Source organism: Propithecus coquereli, unplaced genomic scaffold, assembly GCF_000956105.1.
Source record: "Propithecus coquereli isolate 6110/MARCELLA unplaced genomic scaffold, Pcoq_1.0 Scaffold42, whole genome shotgun sequence".
NCBI classification, from domain to species: domain Eukaryota; kingdom Metazoa; phylum Chordata; class Mammalia; order Primates; family Indriidae; genus Propithecus; species Propithecus coquereli.
In genome coordinates this window covers 5,814,916-5,830,858 of record NW_012149952.1, presented here as the reverse complement: position 1 = coordinate 5,830,858, position 15,943 = coordinate 5,814,916, and the positions used below count along the sequence as shown (strand labels likewise).

Genomic DNA, 15,943 nt, shown 5'->3' with positions numbered 1-15,943 from the left:
TCCATGGGCTGTGAGTTGTCTAGAGGCAGACCCCTGGGGGTTCTGTGGATGAAGGGAGGCACCATGATCCTGGTCACTGGGTTGTGCAACACCCCAGCTATCTTCCAGTAACTGACGAACAGTGCTTTGCCTGATCTCCTGTGCTGAGGGCTGTGGCCTGCCTCTGCCATCAAGATGTACTCCTTATGCGAGCCACTGGCCTGCTCCCCCCCACCAGACTGTCTGCTTTAGCCCCACTTCCTGGCCAGCTCAGAGAGATACACATTTGGGAGTTTCTGGGCCACCTTCTGTCCAGCCAATGGGTCTGCCTGCTGCAGACCAGCTCCGTCAGACCCAAATCTCCCGCAGTCACTGAGTCCCACAAGGCATTGGACATCTTTCATGTGTCTCCAACCTGGCCATCTTGCCAATGACCTCCTCAGGCAGGGGGAGTTCCTTTGTCCCCGATGATGGGAATTTTATCTTGATTTAGGTGTGAGGTATGGGTCCAACTCGATTTTCTTCCAGATGGCTACCCAGTTGTCCCAGCAGTACTTATTGAATAGTAAACACTAGAATCGAATCAGCACACACAGTGAGACGCGGGAACTGAGACAGATGAACGGAGGGGGAGATTCACAATTCCCATTTATCTCATGCGCTCATTGAGTGGTAGGGGGTGAAATTGCTGCACCAAATCATTATTTTGATCTCTTTTGTTGCTGTTGCTGTTCTGAGCAGTTGTATGTGAATTCCTGTGAGTTAAGTGCTATATAATATGTACTTACTACCAAGGCCAACTTCCAGGCTTGTAGGTGCTGTGTTCAGGGGCCCCAGCCTTCAGTGCTATGAGCTCAGACCACAGTCTAGATGGGGGATTGGCAAACTTTCTGGAAAGAGCTGGATAGTAAGTATTTTAGACTTTGCAGGGCCTACAGTCTCTGTAGCAACCACTCAACTCTGCTGTTGCAGCACAAAAGCCACCATAGACAACATGTAAAGAAATGAGTACGGCTGTGTTCCAATAAAACTTTATTTACAAAATCAGGTGGTGGGTTGGATTTGACCTCCAGGCCATAGAGTACCAAACCCTGAGAGCAACTGAGGCATAATTCTACAGGGTTTGTCCAGAGGTGAATTACACCTCAGTCACACAAGAGAGTGTCATGTCAAACACAAGGTCATCAAGAGTCCTCATGGACATCTTCAATGGGCCTTTGTGGCTAGGTAGGTGGGCGGAGCTTCTGACTTAGGTCCCTCGACAATACATCCTGTGTACTGCCTCAGAGTAGGCCATCTTGGCATTCTGGGCCTCCCAGCCTGTCCCTGGATTAAGTCTAAATCTCAATTAAGGCCACTGCACATAGGTGTGCCCCCCCAACCTGTACCAAACCGTTTAAGTTAGCTCACTGGCTGATCCCAAGCATACCACCAGCCAATGCTGGGCCTCCCCTCGCCTGTCTAAGGAGAGAAGGGACATGAGGATTGTCAGGGTGGGATGGTGCCGCCATTTCCTGAGAACACAGGAGGAGAAGGAGGTTCATGCAGGGTAGAATGAGTTCAGTTTGGGATGTGTTGACTTTAAGATGTCTGTGGGACATCCAAGCAGAGATCTCCAGCAGGTAGTGCCATATAGGCATTCAACTATATCTAAATTCAACTCTACCCATGCTTTCAAAGAAAGAGAAAATGACAACAGAAAATGTTGTAGCAATTCCTCCTGCCCTTTGACCAAGTGAACATGTGCTTTGGAATGAAAGTGAGATAGAAGAAGTGCATCTGCTATTTTTTTGGCGGGTCTCTGTTCTAACGCACCTTTCATGGTATGACCATCTCCCTAGGTGATGGTTTTTGTATTTAAAGATGCTCGTTGTCGGGGGAGCGTGGGGGCGGGGGGAGAGAGAGAGAGACAGAGAATGAATGAATATCCTGGGAGCATTATTTCACTTTTAGGGTACTTGTGAGATTTTTTTCTGGGCATATTCAATTTTGTCTTAAGTAATTGAAGTATATGGTGGCAGGGATGGACTCTGCTTCAGACGGAGTTTGGGGACTTGCTAGTACATAGGTGGCAACTGCAGAGAAAGGAGCGAGTGGGGTTTGTGGAGAGAGAATGTACAGTAGAAGAGAAGTGACCCAAGCCCCAGCCCCAGCCCATGCCATCACCTAGTGGTGGGGACAAGAAGGAAGCGGAGCCTGCAATGGAAACTGAGATGCAGTGGTCGGTGAGGCAGGAGCAAAACCAGGAAGAGCATGGGGTCCTGGCAGCCTGGTGAAGGGAGTGTTCCAGAATGCTGCTGGTAGGTCGGATAAGATGAGGACTGAGAAATGACTTTTGGCTTTGGCGACATGGAGGTCGCTGAGCCATGTCAGAGGAACAGGCTAGAGAGGGCTGAGGTGGGGACCGCAAGGTTGAGGGTTGAAAGTAGGGACAGCAAGAGGAAACACTCTTTCAAGAAGTGTGGCTGTGGAGGTGGTGACAGATTGGCAGAGCAGGAAGATTTTCTCCTTCAGCCATCACCCCCTCGTGTCAGGTCTAACAGTCCTGGGGGGTGAATGAAGGAATTCCATCCCTGTTCTGCCATCATTTCATTGTCCCACAGGGCCTCGTATTAGTCTCCTAGGGTCGCCATAACAAAGTACCGCAGAGTGGGAGGCCTAGACAACAGAAATATATTGTCTCACAGACTTCTGGAGGCCAGAAGTCTGAAGTCAAGGTCAGCAGAGCCTTCCTTCTGAAGGCTGTGAAAGAGAATCTGTCCCACACCTGTCCCCTAGCTTCCAGGGCTTTGCTGGGAATTTTCGGCATTCCTTGGCTTATAGATGCATCACCCCGATCGCTGCCTTTATCTTTCCATGGCGTTCTCCCTGTGTGCACGTCTCTGTGTCCAAATTTCCTCTTTTTATAGGGAAACTAGTTATATTGGATCAGGGCCCATCCTACTCCAGTCTGACCTCATCTTACTTAACTATTTATATCTGTAACAACCCAATCCCCAAATAAGGTCACATTAACAGGTACTGGGGGTTAGGACTTCAACATATCCATTTTGTGGGAATACAATTCAACCCATAACAAACCCCATTCCCCTTTGGTCTCCTTCCTTTCCACTTTCCTGTGCAATCTTCCAGTCAGGGATCATTCCGTTTCTTCCCAGCTCATATCTGCGTCTCCCCCTCCTCCTCCAGCTGCCTCGACTGCCTCCATCCTTCCGTCATAGCTGACCCCTCTGCAGAGAAGGTCTAAGTCATTAGCTTTCAGCAGTGAGATACCTCCCAACCGTCGTCGTCGACACTTTCTAAATAACTTGAAACACTAAGGAGACAAGAGAGGACAATGTTATTTAATTTTGCCTGGTGTTCAGTGAAAGGGCTAAAACTTCCATGGCCTTTGGACAGTTTCCATCTAGTCCTAAAAGAATGTTTTTATTTTTGTGGACATTTTAGGCCATAAGTAGGAGACTGTAAGGAGAATAGTCACTCGAATTCCCCAAAATAGAAAGATGATCATGAACTAAGAAAAGTAACTGCAGCTTTAAATACCAGTTTTACAAGTAGAAACAATCATTCTCCTCTGCCATCTACTGGCCACAGCTACAATCAGCAAATGATCCTCGCTCTTCAAAGCCAGGGCCGCCGTTAGAGGTAGAGTGGCCCGCCGTCACCAGACGGCCCCTGCAAGTGTGCTTGGTGACTGGATATGCCTCAGAGCTCCACGCTCCACGGAACGCCCTCCAAGGTGCGCGGTCAAGATGGGATCTGGCGGGGAGCCACGAGCAGTGCGAGGGAGAGGGCAGGCCCGTGAGATGAGCGAGCTGCGCCGAGCGGCAGCTCCGTGCTGGCGAGGCCGTCTCCCGCCGCCTACGTGCCCGAGCAGGACACTGTTCATTCATTCCAACACGCAGACATTTCTTTCTTTCATGAAATAATGTTTTCATTAATCTTTTTCCGATTATAAAAGTAATACGTTTTCATTGTAAAGCATTTAGAAAACCAGACAGATATAAAAGTAAAAAAAAAAATCGCTGAGGTGGCTCCATCAGCACCCCCAAAGTCACTCTGCAATATGAAGCAACATAAGGCAAGACTCAGCTTGCTATGCAAAAGCAGCTTCAAGACAAATTCCCTAGCTTACCTCAGTGGCTTCTAAACCTTCCTAGGTAGACATTCTGGAGTCACTATACTGCCACCATCTAGGGGTGACTACTATTACCAATTTGGAGCATCAGCTTCCACTATTTTTGTGCCTATGTATTATCTTTATATCTGATTTTTAAAATTTAGGGACATTCGGTTACACATACCTACGTATATCCCGCCTTCTCCACTTAATGTTACATCCCGACGTTTTTCCATGTCACTATTCCTCAAAAACAATATTTGTAAAGGCTCCATAATATTATATCCATAAAAATCTACAATGTGTTTACCCACCTTCTAGTTATAAAGGCTATGTACATTGCTTCCAGTTTTTTGTGCTAATAAATAATTCTGGGATGAACATCCGTGGATTTATGCCTTCGTGCTTCTCTGGGATCGTCTCCTAGAAGCGGCATTACTAGTGTAAATGTTTCCAGGCTCTTAATACACATTGCCACATTGCTGCTAGAAAGAAAGGTGACTCTTTTCCAAACAGCAGATGTACGTGTTTTCCCCTGCCTTTGCCAATACACTGGAGTAATCAATGACGAAGATTATTGGGTGCCAGGCATTAGGCTAGATGCTGGAGATAGGATAGCAAGGGAAGAAAAGATACGGTTTGTGCTTCCGTGGAGTTCCTGACCTGGTGGGAAAGAGCTATCTTGATCCGATAATGACAGTATAATTACAAACTGAAAGAGACGAAAGGGTGGGAGGAGAGCATGTCACAAGGATGTGATCTAGTGGGTGGCCAGGGAAGGCTCTTCAGAGAGAGTGATGTTTCTGCTGAGACTGAGGCCTCAGGAGGAGCTGGCTCTGTGGTGAGAGGGAGCAGAGAGTGGTCAAGGACAGAAGTCCAGCTGGCTGAGGCAGTGAGAATGGGGGGCGGCAGCATGTGGGAGGAGGCTTGATCCAAGACAATCAGACCAGCCTGGCCTTGTGGGGCCCATAAAGAATTCTGGGAAGCCACTGGGTGGTTTTAAACAGAGGGGTGATGTGATCAGACCTGACTTTTGAGAGTCATTTAAAACATGTTTTAAAAATTTTAATTGTGGTCAAAACCACAAAACACAAATTATTCATCTTAGCCTGTTTTAAGTGTAGAGTTCAATAGTGTTAATTATATCCATATTGCTCTGCAACTATCTCCAAAAATTTTTCATCTCGCAAAACTGAAACTCTATACCCATTAAACAACTGCCCTTTTCCCCTCCCCAGATCCTGGCAACCGCCTTGGTACTTTCTGTCTCTATGAATTTGACTACTCTAGGTACCTCATATCGGTGGAACCATAACAGTATTTGTCTTTTGGTCTTCTTGTGACTGGCATATTTCACTTAGCAGAACGTCCTCAGGGTTCATCCATGTTGCAACCTGTGTCAGAATTTCCTTCTTTTTAAGGCTGAATAATATTCCATTGTATGTAGATACCAAATTTTGTTTTTTCATTCATCCATGAATGGATATTTGGGTTGCTTCCACCTTTTGGCTACTGTGAATAATGCTGCTGTGAATATGGGTGTACAAATATATCGTTGAAACCCTGCTTTCAATTCTTTTGACTATACACCAAGAAGTGGGATTGCTGGATCATATGGTAGTTCTATTTTTAATTTTCTGAGGAACTTTGAGAATCACTTTTTTTTTTTTTTGAGACAGAGTCTTGCTCTGTTGCCCTAGCTAGAGTGCCGTGGCGTCAGCCTAGCTCACTGCAACCTCAAACTCCTGGGCTCAGGGGATCCTCCTGCCTCAGGCTCCTCAGTAGCTGGGACTACAGGCATGCGCCACGATGCGCGGCTAATTTTTCTATTTTTAGTAGAGATGGGGTCTCGCTCTTGCTCAGGCTGGCCTCGAATTCCTGAGCTCAAGCGATCCTCCCACCTCAGTCTCCCAGAGTGCTAGAATTACAGGTGTGAGTCATCACACCCGGCCTGAGAATCACTTTTAAAAAGCAAATTCAACAAGACTGAGTTTGTTGCCTATAAAACAATAGAAAACAACAGTATTGTATGTTTGCTGAGAACTATTATCTTCTTGGACTACATTATTATAATTCACTAAATACACACACATGCACACATACATGCACACACACACGAACTCCCCTAAACTTAATAGAGCTCAGAATGGATAATGAAAAGTATACACATTTACACATTTCAGGGCTACATACTGCATACAGATTTATGTCTTTAAGTGCTTTGAGGGATAATCTTTATTTATTAACCAAATATCATCGAGTACTTGCTCTCTGCAAGGCATCGTGGAGAAACCCAGAATATGCCAAGCTTGGTTCCCACACTCTTGAAACTTCCAGTCCCAAAGAGGCAACAACACCCTTTGGTGTGTGGCATGTTAAAATAGGGGCACAAAGGACAGGTTCTAGGAGTTCACGGGAGGCAGGAGTCGTGGGGAAAGGCTTCCTGGAGGAGGTGACATTTGGCTTAGATAGTGTTTGGGCAGATGGAGAGGTAGGGTCTAGAGGGTTCCAGGTAGCTGGCATAGACTGAGCCAAAGCAGAGTGTGCATGAGTTTAGGGAAGGGGAGGGCGTGAGAAGGTCAAGAGTGGCAGATTCCGCCAGAGATGTGGGTTGAAGAGACTGGGGATAACGCTGAATGCTGAAGAGCTGGAACTTCCATGGTAAGTGGTGGTGGTGGGGTGATATGAAAGCAGTACACTGATGTACAGGGTAGACTGAAAGGGAGATAAACTGGCAGCTGAGAAATGAGTTAGAAAGGGGCTAAATCCCCCAGGCCTGAGGTAACGAGGGTTTGAATTTGGTGGTGGGTCTGGATGGAGACCGTGAATGACCTGCCCCTGGCCCTGCCCCCTTTTCCCTGGAGGTCCCATCACACCCTATCTCCTCTTTCCTTCCCCTCCCTTCCTTCCTTCCCTCCCTCCTTCCTTTTTTCCTTCCTTCCCATTTTCCGTTCCTTCCTCCCTCAATCCCCCTTCCACCTTCTTTTCTTTCCTTCTTGTCTGCCTTTCCTCCATTCATCCTTTCTTTTTCCTTCTTTAAAAAAATATTATGTCTCTCTCATCTTACAGTGATCAGTCTCACCCATTTGGGTTTCCTTCAGAACCTCGCACAGGGGCCTGCACTTAGCAGGTGCTCGATAAATACTTGTTGAGTTACAACTGATTAGAAGTGGAGCAGGGACCAAAACTCACTGAAGCTTTAGATCTGGGTAATGGAGAGAGGAGGATGCCAGGAGAAGCTGGGCAGGGTCAAAGATAGGCTGAGTTTGAGCTGCTGGTAATCGAGCTAACATGAAATGTTGGGATGTAGTTAGAAGGGACAGGGATTTTAAGGAGCACCTCCACCTTCACCCCTACTCCAGCTGGGGAGACAGTGGCTGTGTCTAAGAGAACAAATCTGGCCTCCGGGGTCATATTCTGGCTGGCCACTAGCCAAGTACCGAGTTACACTGTCTCTCTGAACCTCAGTTTTCTCACCTATAAAAGTGGGATAAAGCAATACCTTTTAAGGTTATTGTCAAGGCTAAAGGTGATGTTAAATGTATTAGTACCGCACCAGGGATAAATGACAGCTAGAGTTATTAGTTATTATTACGAGGAAAGAGAACTGTTAGATCATGTCACTCCCCTGAGTAAAGCCAGCTGTGGCTTCCTGTGGCATGTGGAATAAAATGCAGGCTCCTTCCCCAGGCTCCTCCGGCCCTGTGTGATCATGCCCCTGCCCACCTCTTGTCCAGCACATGCTTCCCCTCACTGTGTTCTGCCTGGATGTCCTCAGAACATGGCAAGCTGTTTTGCTGCTTTAGGGCCTTTGCATTTGTTCTCTCCTTTGCTTGGAATGTTCTTTGCGAGATCTTGCACGTCTGGCTCTTTTTGGGGGGTATATACAGTGCAACTACCATTCAAATCAAGATATAGTGTCTTGTGGGTCGGGTGTGGTGGCTCACGCCTGTAATCCTAGCGCTCTGGGAGGCTGAGGCGGGAGGATTGCTTGAGGCCAGGAGTTGGAGACCGGCCTGAGCAACAGCAAGACCCCATCTCTACAAAAACAAATAGAAAAATTAGCTGGACATGGTGGTGCACACCTGTAGTCCCAGCTACTCGGGAGGCTGAGGCAGGAGGATCCCTTGAGCCCAGGAGCTTGAAGTTGCAGTGAGCTATGATGATGCCACTGCACTCTAGTCAGGATGACAGAGTGAGACTCTGTGTCCCCCACTCCAAAAGAAGATATGGTGTCTTTTGGCTTCCTGCGATTTAGGTCTCAGCTCAGACATCACCTCCTCAAAGCAACCTCCCCTGACCAAGTGCCCTTGCTGTATTCTCTAGCACATGCCCCTGCTTTATTCTCTCCACAGTACTTGTCATAATCTAGAGTTACCTTGGGCACTCTTATTTGCATATCTGCCTACCCCCACCCCGGCCCCACCCTGATGAAGGCACCATGAGAGCAGCGACTTTGTCTCATTTACTTCTATATCCCCAGCACCTTGAACAGTGCCAGACACACAGGAGGCACTCAATGAATACTTGTCAAGAGAATGATATTGAAGATGCAAGACGGGAGGTGATGGCGATGAGGAAAAGTCCAGAGAGGGTGGGAGGAGAAGGGCTCAAAAACACAAGTGGAAGAGTTGGCCTTGGCGAGGATGAGGGCCACTGATTTCTGAGACAGGCGGGGAGGAGGAAGGACGAAGCAAAGCTTAGAGACATTTTGACGTGCAGGGCAGGGCCTTGAGAGGGCTGCTTCTTCAGGACGGCTTTGACATTTTCACAAAGTAAAGGGTGCAGTCATCTGCTGAGAGCTGAAGGGCAGCAGAAGAGGGGCCTGGGCCTGGAGGCCAATGGAGGGCTTTGGAATAATTGCACTAGCTGCCATTTATTTAGCACTTAGGAATCAGACACTATTCCAAGCCCTTTAAATGTATTAACTGATTTCATCCTCAGGACGATATTATGAGGAAAGGTACTATCATTATTTTTAAGATGTGGATACACCTTCAACATATACAATTTTTATTTGTCAATTACACCACAGTAAAGCTGGGGGGAAAGATGTGGAAACTGAGGCACAGAGAGGTCACACACCTAGGAAGTGGCAGAGCTGGGATTTGAACTCCGGCAGTCTGACCATTGGAGCCTATGGGAAGAACCACTACAGTTTCCTCTCTCCCCAGTCCCTGTGGAGGAGGTATATGAAGGGTCAGCAAGAGATGAAGAGGAAGATTGTGAAACTGTACATGGCAGGCCCACGGGCAGTCAGCCAGCATGCTGTGCCAGGAAGCCCAGGAATAGGAGTAGAGAAAGTAAATGCGAAGGGCAGGTGACTTAGGGTTATGTATAGCAAAGATGAGGGCCAAGGTGTGTGTGTGAGAAAGAGAGAGAAAAAACAGCATGTGCAAAGGCCCTGAGGTAGGAAAGAGCTCAGTTCATTGGGCAGAGTAAAACAGTGTCAGAGTATAGTGGCAGGGCCCAGGCCTGGTGGCTCACACCTGCAATCCTAGCACTCTGGGAGGCCGAGGCAGGAGGAGAGAGCAAGACCCTGTCTCTACTAAAAAAAAATAGAAAGAAATTAGCTGGACAACTAAAAATATACATAGAAAAAATTAGCCGAGCACGGTGGCACATCCTGTAGTCCCAGCTACTCGGGAGGCTGAGGCAGGAGGATGGCTTGAGCCCAGGAGTTTGAGGTTGCTGTGAGCTAGGCTGATGCCACGGCACTCTAGCCTGGGCAACAGAGTGAGACTCTGTCTCAAAAAAAGAAAAGAAAAGAAAAGAAAAAGTATAGTGGCAGGGCTTGGAGTGGTTCTGGTAGGCAGGGCTCAGATCTTGAGTACTTATTTAGAATGCAGACCCCTGTGTGCCATCTCAGACTTACTGAATCAGAATTTCTGGGGGTGGGGCCTAGGAACCTGCTTTTTAACATTTCCAGGTGATTTTTCTGCACACTAAGATTTGAGACCCACAGACGCAGGGCCTAGTGGGCCATGGGAAAGCTTAGGTTTTATTGGAAATGTACTGGGAAGTCACTGAAGGGCTGCCAACAGGGGAGTGATGAGATTGGGGTAATTAGGTAATGCTGCCTGCTGTGTGGAGAATCGATTGGAGGGCAGCAAGGCTAAAAACGAGAAGACCAGGTAGGAGGCTATCACAACCCCCTGGGAAAGGCTGATGCCAGCCTGGAATAAAATTGGCAGTGGAGGTGATGAGAAGTAGATGCATGTGGGGCACATGGTCGAGGTGGTCGGTAGGAAAGAGAGAAATCAAAACTAACTCCTACATGCTTAGGCCGAGCAATTGGGTGGATGGCACTGACATTCTCTGAGCTGACTGAAGACTGGTAGAGGATCTGGGTTAGGTGGTACTAAAAGAACTATAAGTAAAAGAACCCCAGTTTGGACACATGAAGCTCGACATGCCTGTGAGACACGTGAGGGGAGCTGTCAGCTAACTAATTGGATATATTGGGCAGAAACTCTGAAGAGAGGTATGAGCTGGAGACATAACATTTGGAGTCAGGGCATTATATTAATACATTGTATTTAAAGCTATGGAAAGTGATGAGATGCTATGAAAGGAATTAGTGGACAAGCAGAGAAGTGTTTGAAAAAATGCCACTATGCCACATTGTGTCACTAACCTAAGTGACCTTAGGTCAGTCATTGTCCCCTCTGAGACTTTCCCCACCCGAACAATGAGACTGGACTAGATCATCACTAAGGTTCTTTCTCTAACATTTCATGATTGCACTGTTGCAGTGTGTGCCTTTAGATCATTAGGCTATGCCAAGAGCCAGTTCTTCAACTTGTCCTGCCATCAGAAAGGTCCTAATGGGTCTTCTGTAACAGATACCCAGCAGCCGGGGAGGCCATTTCCTCTCCAACCTCTGGAAAAAATGGCCACTGTGTCTGTTATGCCACATTGCCAGCTGCTGTGTAAAAACTTTTGGGTGTCAGTCTCCATCTGCCAGGGGGGAAAATCACTCTCAAAAAGAAACCCCTTCTCCTGCCAAAGCTTTGGGTGGGGCTAGAGAAACTGTTCATGACAACATTGAGTCAGCACATTCACCAGGGTCAAGCTCACAGCTGGAGGGAACTGGAAGAGGGCCTTGGTTGAGAAGAAATATCCAGCCGAGGCCTGTTCAGTCTCAAGGGAATGAAATCAGAATCCACGAATTCATAATGGAGATCGGCAGGGGAAAAATGGCACCATGCTCAAATCAGGGTTTCCCTTTCGAAGTGTTGGAGTTCAGATGAGAGCAAAAAAAAAAAAAAAAGTACTAAATTTATGGACTTCATCACCCCAAAATGTAATAAAACTTCAACGTTGGTTTTCAAGAGCTGCAAAATGGATTGTGTGAAAACAGACTCTTTGGGGCATATGTCTAAACTACTGAGGCTATGTCAGCGAGGACAACTGGGTCCTCCCCAAATGTGTGTTAGTATTTGTCGTGTTTGTCACATTTCTGGGGCTGGAGGGATCACAGATCTGACCTAGTATGACATTTACATGCATTAAGAATCAACATCCTTTCCTCTAATGGAGTTGTTTTGTTGCCTGAATCCTTAGGGTTAAAATAAGGGTATTTGGCTGGCCTCTGAAAATGCATAGCTTCTTTTCATCTCTGAGGGCAAATATACTGAGAAATCTTATAAATGACGTTTCCCTGTAAGACAGGTGATGACAGTATAGGTGCTGTTGATGGGGACTGCAGCAAAGTCAACCGGACCCAGTGGCATAAGCCCTCCCTCCTCACCAAGATCACACTTCACTTTTTCACACAACATATATTTATTCAGAAAAAAAATTTGCAATAAATTATAATAAAAAAGATGACATGAAATACAGAATCCCACTAGCAGCTTTGCTTAGTGATCAAGACATTTTTGGGAAATATAACAAATGATTACAGAATAAGAATCAGAAAACAGTGAAAGGGAGACTAATGCAATGTCACCACATGGATTTGAACCATTTCTTCCCTAAAACAATAGGTGCGGAGTCCTTCCCTACCAGCTGGATCTGAAATCCTTACTTCAGAGGAGCTATGAAATAGTACCTTAGAGGACTTAGGAATTAGAGGTTGGGGTACTGGAATAGGCATGGTAGGGAAGCAGAGTTCTTACGTCTGGTCTATGTTTTGTCTCCCCTATCTAGAGATTGTCTAAAACTCTTGACCCTGTATACATCCCATGGTGAGCTGAAAAGATTGAGGCAGTAAACCAACTTAGTGCTTTGACCCGATGGAGAAAGAGCTAGTACGCTGCACACATGCTGCACGAGCCCCCACTAATCACACCTTGATCGCCCAAAGATCCCAGGTTGGCAATATACTAGAAAATGGGCCCAAGAAAGGCACTTCCCCGTGTTATGACCTTGCCCCAGTGTCTATCATCTGCCTCTTTTTGTGATCACTTTCTGGCCTAGTGGAGATGACAAAAGTGCTCTGCTCTCAGTCTTCCATTAACTAAGTTCAACACTCAGCCCCTGACATATCAGATCTTCAGCTATATGGAACCAGTAACGTGACTCCTATTTCCCCAACTCCCAATCAGGAAAGGGTTTAGCCGGTATATTGCAGGATATGTACCTTCTTTTCACTAAAGAACTCAACTTTCAAGAGATGGGAATTGGAGACTCATTTGGTGGCGGTGCCTTGGATGCGCTAGAAGAATCATGGAGTCAATGCTCGAGATCATACACAGAGCCTGTGCATCATGCTCCTTGCATCTGATGTTACCAGGCAAGAATGAGTCATTTCAGGGTGGTTTTAACTAAAGAAAACCAGGAGGAAGCCAATTGCATCAGGCAGTTCTGCAATCAGCGGCTGGTGGCTTTTTTGTCAACCAACATAGATTATTTTTTTTTAAAAGGCTGTCCCACAGCTTGAATACATGAAAAGCTCAGAGTCAGCCCTGCTGAGGGAGGAGGTGACATCTGCCCCTTGGTACTTCAGAAGACTAGAGAAGGGGTTCTAATGGTCATCCTTGTTATCCTTGCAGTGAGAAGGAGTGATAGCTCTAGACAGGCCTAACGGAGGTGTACAGACCCCCTTTTGTACAGTGATGCAAGTGTTGCTCTCGACGTGGATTTCTAAGGAGGAGATGGGTCCCACAGACACCCAGGATTAGTCTTCATGTAAAATTTGAATGACAGGAAAGGGATAGTGAAATGCAGGACCTGTCAAACACGAATACTCTCACTCCTGAAATACTCAAAGTGCTTCCATTCTGATCGTGATTCTCTCACATCAATGGGATGTCATCTCTAATAGTCCCTAAAGTTATGCTACTAAATGCGATCTGAGATAAGAGAATATGGTTCCACTCAGTGTGGATCCACAAAAAGGCCAATGTTATAGAGACATAAAGATGCCATTGTAGTAGAAATGCGCGAACGCATGTAACAACCACATGTAGATGGTGAACTCACCGTTGAGGACACCCAAGGAGTCACTAGCCTCACTCAGACTTCATTCAAAGTGATAGAACGAGGGGAGTGGAGTCTAAAGAATGATACAGGGAGGGGGGTGAGTCAAAAGTGCTTATATGAAGGACTACAGACAAGTCTGAGCTACAGCAAGTAGTACTTGTAGGCCTAGAATGGAACCATCTCAGAATCTAGGCCTAGGGTACCAAGGACAAACATGACGATTGGGTAGGAGGGTAACAAACACACCCCCAGGTAAAGGAGTATAGATACAGATCTCTTTGCCTTATAAAGAGAAAACACAAAAACACCAAAATATGGTAACTTTGGCTTGGCAATGTAAGTCTAAAAGTATTTTGCTGTGTAGGATATGGTAAATGAGGGATTAAGAAACTCTCTTCCTTTTACACTATAAACAGAATTTGAAATTCTGCAATAGACCCTTCCTGTGGCAGGACTTTTTAAACCATTCTGAAATACTTGGAGCCCGAGATCTTCCACCTCTAGAATCTCGGAGAGTAGTAAGAGGAAAAGCCTTAGTCTTCATCATTCCCAAGCAGAAAGCCCAGAAGAAACTGAATAGCACGCTGGCGGTCACTTGGAGTCTGTCTTGCCATAAGGTTGGGTGGAGGCCTTAGAAGAAGACTAGTGAAGAGAGTAGCTAGAAAAAGAAAGAAAAGGGGAAACCTTTATCAGACATAACCTAAGCAAAACCTCAGGGTTGGGGGTTGGGGGCCCTGGGGACGAGGACAGTAGGAGGGAAGTGACTGTCATGTACCTGGACACCCAGTAAGGTATACATTGTATACAATGCACATAGACTGTCCCTGACAAACACCCCCATGCAGTCATTCTCACGGGCATTCTTACCAATCATGTTGACACTGATGTTGTTGTATTCTGAGAATTTTAAGAGTTCTCGAAGGAACGCCATCAAGTAACGGAAAACATTTCTATGGCATCTTGGAAGCTGGGAAATCACCTGTTTTTAATAAAAGGGGTGGGCAGTGAGGAAAACAGGTGGAAGAAGGGAGTAAGAGGAACTTTATAGCTGCTACAAAAGTAGTTTATAATCCAACCCTTACAGGATCCCACTTATCTGTTACTACCCTCCTTTGGGTAGTGACATAATATCTGATCAACACAGTACCTGCCAAATTATAACTTTGAAGTTAGAATGGTCATACTCTTTGGTTCCAGTCCACTCAATGCCCAGGCCATGTGGTCGTCACACATTCACATGCACACCCTGCCTCACAAGCAGGTTGGTGTTAATCTGTTCTTTTTCCATTTCCCCAGAAGGTAGCCATGGTATCTACCAAGGTGAATGGTTTTTCTTACAGTGTTACTTAGCATGGATGGGGACCTCCAACCAATACTCACTAGTCTGAGTCACAGGTAGTCTCAGCTATTGTGCACCAAAATCATTTCAGGATTAAAAACACACACCGAGAAGAAAAAAGAAGAAAGGCTCCAAAGTGTCACCCACCCTTCCTGGTAATGTCAGCTGGAATTCCACGTACAATCAGCTTCACCACTTTTACCCTAGAGTAAAGATATCCACCCTACTATGTTTTCTGTAAACAGAAATAGGCCAACCGGGAAAAGGTGGCAAATATAGGAAATAACACAATCTAAAATTTAAGGGTCTCAACTCTCAATGCTGCTGTCCTGCCATGAATAACAGATCCAGACCCATCCTACCTTATAGTTGGCTGCCAACCTGGCCTTGTAAAATTGGTGATTTCTCTATGGGGGAACCTGCACCAAACACATCTTCAGATCAGTAAAACTCACCTGTCGGCAGATCCGGGGATCATGAGCAGAATCAAGACATCGCTGATATAGCTCGTAACAGATGACTGGCTCTGGCAGGGCTTCCAGGAAAATGAGCAGTGCTTCAGCCACAGAGTGATTACTACCAGCTGAATCAATTTAAGTCAAGGGAAGGGGGCTCCAGGAGAAAGGCCACACAGAGACCTGACTGGCTCCCTTCCTCAAGCTTCTGCAGGGACTATTTCCCTCCTCCTATTCAGGGCACACTGATCCTAACTGGGGTTTGATATTTTAATGGTGCATGTACTCTGGGGCTCAGTTGTTGCAGAATTGGTCAAAGATTCTTGGGAGCTTTAAAGTCAGGGGAATAAAGAATTGGTCAAAGACTCTTGGGCCAAACTTTAGAGTCAGGGGAATATAGCTTACAGAATGGGAGTTCACACTAGACCCATCCTACAAACTAACTGCCAGTATATCCAGTCTTTCTCCTTGCCCTAGTGACAGTACATGTGGTGGCAAGAGTGATTGATCACCTGAAGGAGAACAGCACCAGTGCTGTGGCTCCTATGTTCCACACCTGTTAAAAATCGTTGTTACCTACCCCTTGCTTCCTTTTACTAAGAACCTGATACAGAGAGAGGT

The 15,943-nt window shown here is 46.3% G+C and overlaps 1 protein-coding gene across 1 annotated transcript in view; it reads right to left on the bottom strand.

The window, feature by feature from the left end:
- Positions 1 to 11,868: 11,868 nt before the first annotated feature.
- Positions 11,869 to 15,943, bottom strand: part of OCRL (oculocerebrorenal syndrome of Lowe) — a 41,639-nt gene continuing 37,564 nt past the window's right edge. The window contains exons 20-22 of the mRNA XM_012653471.1: positions 15,323 to 15,450; positions 14,396 to 14,507; positions 11,869 to 14,186 (exon numbers count right to left, since the gene is read on the bottom strand). Coding sequence (XP_012508925.1) covers positions 14,062 to 14,186; positions 14,396 to 14,507; positions 15,323 to 15,450 — 365 coding nt within the window. The 3' untranslated portion in view covers positions 11,869 to 14,061. The remainder of the gene's footprint in view (positions 14,187 to 14,395; positions 14,508 to 15,322; positions 15,451 to 15,943) is intronic.